General features: G+C 34.5%; 2 protein-coding genes across 4 annotated transcripts; one reads left to right on the plus strand and one right to left on the minus strand.

Moving 5' to 3' along the window:
* The first annotated feature begins 15 nt into the window (after nucleotides 1-15).
* LOC143214542 (uncharacterized) lies at nucleotides 16-3,869 on the plus strand. Of its 3 annotated transcripts, XM_076435740.1 has the most exons (6): nucleotides 17-439; nucleotides 518-975; nucleotides 1,166-1,368; nucleotides 1,456-1,595; nucleotides 1,690-2,093; nucleotides 2,611-3,869. In XM_076435740.1, exons 2-6 carry the CDS (start codon nucleotides 611-613, stop codon nucleotides 2,693-2,695), a joined length of 1,197 nt encoding a protein of 398 aa, XP_076291855.1. In that variant the 5' UTR covers nucleotides 17-439; nucleotides 518-610; the 3' UTR covers nucleotides 2,696-3,869. The 3 variants fall into 3 exon arrangements, with proteins under 3 accessions (XP_076291853.1, XP_076291854.1, XP_076291855.1); XM_076435738.1 differs by having other exon boundaries at nucleotides 16-439; nucleotides 1,690-3,869; XM_076435739.1 differs by having other exon boundaries at nucleotides 16-434; nucleotides 1,690-3,869.
* On the minus strand, nucleotides 3,615-6,039 carry LOC143214548 (uncharacterized). Its single transcript, XM_076435753.1, has 5 exons — nucleotides 5,509-6,039; nucleotides 5,229-5,421; nucleotides 4,535-5,045; nucleotides 4,318-4,458; nucleotides 3,615-4,247 (listed from the first exon to the last, which is right to left on the minus strand). Exons 3-5 carry the CDS (start codon nucleotides 4,940-4,942, stop codon nucleotides 3,957-3,959), a joined length of 840 nt encoding a protein of 279 aa, XP_076291868.1. The 5' UTR covers nucleotides 4,943-5,045; nucleotides 5,229-5,421; nucleotides 5,509-6,039; the 3' UTR covers nucleotides 3,615-3,956.
* Nucleotides 6,040-6,106: the final 67 nt, after the last annotated feature.

Raw genomic sequence — 6,106 nt, forward strand, 5'->3', positions numbered from 1 at the left:
AAAGGGAAGGGGTCCTCCCACTCCTCTCCTCACACTAGTTTAATGATTGTCCTTTCAATAATTCGCTCAGGGAGCGTCCATATCTGAAGACGCTTTATCACGCATCGAAAAAATGAAATCTTATCGAACTATCTACTCCGTTTCACACGCTGACTAATCATCCATTACATTCGATACGTGTTGCAATCTTTACCTTCATTTCTGTGTGTCAATCCGAACGTGGTTATAGTAATCTTAATACTGTACCACTTTTCGAGAACTGCAACAACACATCTGAAGTTTACTTAAAACTTGTAAGATAACAAATACATCTCGTACTAATAAACTTATAATAAAATATATACTTTCACTAATACATCTATGTAATTGATGTTATAAAAACAACGTTGTCTTCCCTTGTGAATAAACAATGAATTGATTTTCAACATTGTTGGGTAATGTATGTTGTTTTTTCAAAGCGCTTGCTTTTTAGATGAAAATGCGACATTTTGCTATATTTCGTTATCTTTTATTTTAGCGCATTCCATGATTGTTAAAAATACATACTGCAAAGAATATCTAGAGACAACAAGGAATGAAATGGTGAAAATAATTCACCCGATCTTAAAAAATGGCAAACACTACAAAATCAGTTTGTAAAAAAAAGTCTACTCGTTTTTTCCAAGTCCCTTTAAAATCGACAGAACAGATCTATCTTGTCTTCTTGATCCCAACGTTGATCGCTTGTTTTGTATATATAATCCATTTCTCTGCCGACTTGGTAGTCGCAGTGCAACATTTTAGAGAAGATAATCCAGTATGGGGATATTGTACTATCGGGTTCATGTATGCACCAGCAGTCACGTACTTTATGCTTACTGTTTCGAGGCCAGATTGGTGGATGACGGATGACGATAAACTGGCAAAAGGTGTCTTTCTTTGGTTCTGTCTTCAACTGTGTCAGTTGATTGGATTTGTCTTTTTTTCACTATATAGGTATTACTGTTTTCTAATCTATTCAGCTTTTACGTTGACTGCCATGTGAATTTTGTGTATTTTGCAAAAGTCTTGCGAACGAATGAATTGATATTCAGTGCCACTAATTTTATGACAATCATTTCGACCACCACAGCAGTCAACGTGTTAATAATTTTTCTTAAAGTAATTAATGACTCTGTTTGTCCAGGTATGCAAGCCTCATTGTGCTATCTGTGGATGCTATTATATTATCTGGCAAGGAGAGAACTAAGACTCTAGATATAGCAGCTGCACCAGCAGCTATAGAACTATACCTTTTTTTACAAGCTTGGTTTCAGGCGGCTCCTCAAGCTATCTTCCAAACACATTTACTCTTTCGTGAATCATTGTATCATCAGAGTCATCAATCTGGTATTTTCATTTATTTTCTTGTGTATAGTACATATAACAACAATTATTTTACAAATGTCAGAGTAATAAATACTTCTCTTTTTACAGTTGTTATTAAAGTGCTTTCCATTCTTATGTCCATTGTGATAGTAGCTATTCAAACTACCTCCTTTCAAAGGTTCGAAAGCCAACGTGTTAATGGTAGAAAATTACCATGGGCAATGTGGTTGAAAAAATATCGTGTTCAGGTATATTAATATATTCTAAATACTAGAACTTCTACATCTAGACTCAACAGATTGAATTATTTTCTGAAAATACATACCTTGTTTGTATAATTAGGAACTCTGTGATCTTGAAGAAAAGACTCCCTTAAAATTATCTGATGTAAAAGAGGAAGACAATGTCCATGTGAATAATGTGACGGAGGAATCAAAGGAATGTAACGAATCTACGAAAGAAGATGAGGATAAGAAACCAATTGATTCTCACATCACTTTGGACCGTCAAATATCTTTAACACCACCGTTACCGCCAAAAAACGTGCAGAGTAAACCACCTCCTACGCCGTTACGGGGTATTACCACAGTCACACCTTTACCTGTGCCTGATGTACCAGCTCCACCAAGACCAGATTCAATTTGCACAATAACAGAAACAGAGCCTGAAAATGTACTTACGAAATCTGATGGAGAAACAAACAAAGGATCGGAAACATTGCACAGTTTAAACGTTCCGCAACGAAGGTATACAAAGAAAGGTTTAGAAGAGGATGACCCTATAGGGAAATTTTTATGTTTCTTATGGTGGTTTTGTTTTATACTAGCACGTATACTTGCTATTACCGTGTTCTACGAATTTTATCCAGTTTATTTAGCTATTGTAATTAGTATACACTATGGTATTATGTTGTTGTACCTTTTCTATTATACAAAATATTACGATGCCATCACTTTTTTTGTTAACTTATGGCTGGGATTAATTTATATAGTCTGTTTGATCGAGTATAGAATCAAATTTAAATACGCAGACAAGTGGCTATTACCGTACTATGTCTTTGTAATAGTACAAAATACACTTATAACATTAGCGTGGTACTTTTATGCAGACTATGATGGATTTTGGTATTCATATGTGTTTCATGTAATATTTGCAAGTATGGCGCTCTGTATTTCATCGACGGTGATTTATTGCGTTTTACTTAAGCCAAAGAAACGTAGAATATATACCAGTTGACAAACAATTAATATTATTTCTTGGTAGATGTTTTACACGTAACGGTTCCGAATTCGAGACCGCGGAAAAAAAGGTGACTTGCTCAGCTGTATATTCGACGGCGAAAATCTGAGCATAAGAACGCTCAGGTGTTCGGAGTTTTTCGATGATCAGCTGTACGGCCTCGACGTCGAATACAGGTGAAACGCACCTGTAAATGTATACGTCGCGCCAACCGCGTGAGTACGAAACATGCATCACCCGAGTTGCCGTTCCCGACTTTTCTTTCCACAACAGCATCACCGGTAAATCCAAACTAGAATTTCGAATTCCCCACTCTGTTCTCATTCCGAACCAACAGCCCACGGATCTATAAATTGATATGCTTGCAAATTCGCGTGAGACACCTTTAGAATCCGAAGAGTGGATAAAAACTAGTTTTCTGTTAAACTCGCCGAGAATCTCGCGTCCGAACCTGTAAGGCATCAAAACCCCCGCGGATAACTTTGTATAAATATTCTGTATAATTGATTTTAAATTAAAATTGTTGCGGATACAGTCCTGATTCCTTCCGTGGTAGACACGACAAATAAGACGCCGACACACCTCAGCTAGGGTTTGGTGCAAGAGTAGAAATTTCATTAAAATGTGATTTTAAGAATGCTTTAATCTCTTCTTCCATTGCATTAACATTATCGACTTTTGTATTTACGTGAGGCTCACAGTTTCATTTTTGATGCAAAGAATCGTAAAACGTGATCGTAAAATAGTTAATGTAATTACAATTACTAAAGAGTTTTTGTAACGTAAAATTAGATACATTAAGGACTGATAACTACTATACATAATATGTGAAAATGTGTTTATCATACATTATTATAAATTACAGGTAGCTATATCTATATTTAATATTTATAGAAAAGTGATTCTTTTAAAAATGTTTTACAAATAGTATATTCGGCAGCATTTGATCTAATCTGCTATGCATTTATATATACAAAGATAATTCTAGATACCTATACGAATACTTATAAGTATTAAAATATAAAGAATATTTGTTATATATGTATTTATATGTCTTTCAATTTGTGTTTTTAGTTTTGAAGACTTTATAGACATTCAATTGAAATACTTATTGTTCGACTGAAGCACTATACTTGTGAAGCAAACTAAAGAATAAGTACGTCACATCGTTTATATCTCGCTGCTCAATCTTGGCAGGAAAATAACTTTAAAATTATTATCATTAAAGAGGTATAACGATACAATTAATAAAGAAGTATTAATAAATCTGATTTGATATAAAATATATGTTTCCTTAGGTTTCCCTATTCAATCTAGTTCACATAATTCATTTACACATAAGTATTCTTTGGACAGGAGAATTATATATCTCATACATGTATATTCGAATCTCTGTGAAGATTTCCCAATTGTGCTTCGAACAGAATATCATTTAATAATTTCTCAGCTATAATTCTTTGGTCTAATCTCATATTCCTAAGTTTTGCTGCTACATTTCGTCCAATCGCATCAAACTCATCTTCCACTACAAATGAATTGTTATGCGATATTTTCAAGAGATCAGTAGATTCAGCTTCATCCGACTTTTGTCTACGAATTAATGGAGATTCACTCCATTCATTGGACTGATCATATGTTTCTTCGTTTGCTGGTTGATAGTCCTAAAATAAATACAGTCTTTAATTTTATTCAATTCCTAGGTTAAAACAGTTTCACAAATAATTAACTTACGGATTTATAACATTTTCTGTATCCTCGTTTCGTTCGAACCAATTCAGGACACTTGTCACCCGACAGGTCAATGTATATCATCGCAGGTTTCCTTTGATTCGATTTACATTTGATTTTATCAACCATAAATGGATGTACCCTCTGTAGAACACTTAAATTAATGAACATAAAATCACTAAATCGAAACTCGAACATTCTAAATATTAAAATGTCATACTTTAATGTGACTTAAAAAATTTCCTGTGGACTTTAAATTGCCATTCAAGTGCTTCTGGCACTGTAAACATCGCACCGTAACATTGGTATCTTCTACTCTAATTACAGTAAAGAATTCTCCGTCAAGAATAGCTGGCAATCGAATCGGAGTAAGAGTCATATTTTGTTGAGCATTCGAATGAATCTGTGAAATCTGATTGGTTTGATCTTGATGTTGTTGCGGTGAACCTTGTTGTTGTTGATGCAAAGTAGATGTATCATGATTCTCTTGATTCTCTACCTCGATACTCTGAGATGAACCTTGTTCACTTGTTTGCGATATCTCTTGCTGTTGATTCGTAGTATCGATCATGCATGTTTCGAAAGTTTCGATCTTAGTCTCGTACCTTTGCGCAGGGAATGTATCCATGATCGTATGATAGATGTAAAATTGACTGTATCAAGCGAGCAAATTCTGCGAGGAGTTTTAATAGCTCGATAAATAAATTTTACGCATATAACCCTTCAAATTTCTGTAAAAAAATGATCAACCATAATTTTTCCCGACAACAAAGTAAAATACTATTATTTATCTTGGCTTCTTATTGAATTTTAGATAAGCTGTTAGATAAGGATGTCATATACATAACAAATCTAGATCAGATAATAGATGAGACTGTGCAGTGGAAGTAAAAGAAATTGTCGTGTTTACATACCAACTTCGTAAAAATAGGCTAAATCAACGTAACATATCAATTTTCTGTTGCACAGCGTACTATATTCTCGCAATGATCAAATTTTCGGTGCATCTCTTCTAATATCGTGGATTCACCATTGAAGACTGAAAAGCACGGTGTATATAAAAGATACCGTGAGATACGTGTGCGTAAAACCAAATACTTGGTAACACTGAAGTAAATAAACATATAAAATAAATTATTATTCGAACACATTTTTATATGTCGCTAAAAAAACTTGTTTCATTAAAATGATCACCTTGTAAAGTGTACGCTTTTTCTCGGAAGAATTTCTATAATAAACGTATAATGTCTGTACACGTTTAAACACACTTGTGCCTCACTCTTTCCATAATTTCTGTATCACAACGATAATTTCACGTACAACAAAATTCCACACGAATATTTCGGATATATTTTCTACGTAAATTAAAGAAGCTCGATGTATTATGAGAATATTTCGGATAATTTTATAAAACATACATTACGTTTACGTTGCCAGCAGTTGCCAGCATTGATGTTACCGGTCCGTTGCATTAGAAATAAAGCGAAATTGAGGCAGTGTTCCCAGACGGGTCACCTTTTTTCGCTCATGCGCGGCGTTTTCACCCTCAGTAAAGTACGATTCTCGAGAAAATGTGGCACCTTGAGCACCCCGCAGAATTTTACGAAATTAATATGATTTGGTTATGACAAAATGAATGTATGACAAGTGTACTTCTGTATATTTTGTAACTCGTAGGACACGTCCTGGAGTCTTCTTGTCCGGAACAGATTGTTTCGGTACATTCCCGCCGATATACATAGCTGCCTCAGGGCTCTGCTACATTATCGCCTCATTATAAATAGATACGTTA

The sequence above is a fragment of the Lasioglossum baleicum genome, chromosome 12 (genome assembly GCF_051020765.1).
Source record: "Lasioglossum baleicum chromosome 12, iyLasBale1, whole genome shotgun sequence".
Taxonomy (NCBI): Eukaryota; Metazoa; Arthropoda; class Insecta; order Hymenoptera; family Halictidae; genus Lasioglossum; species Lasioglossum baleicum.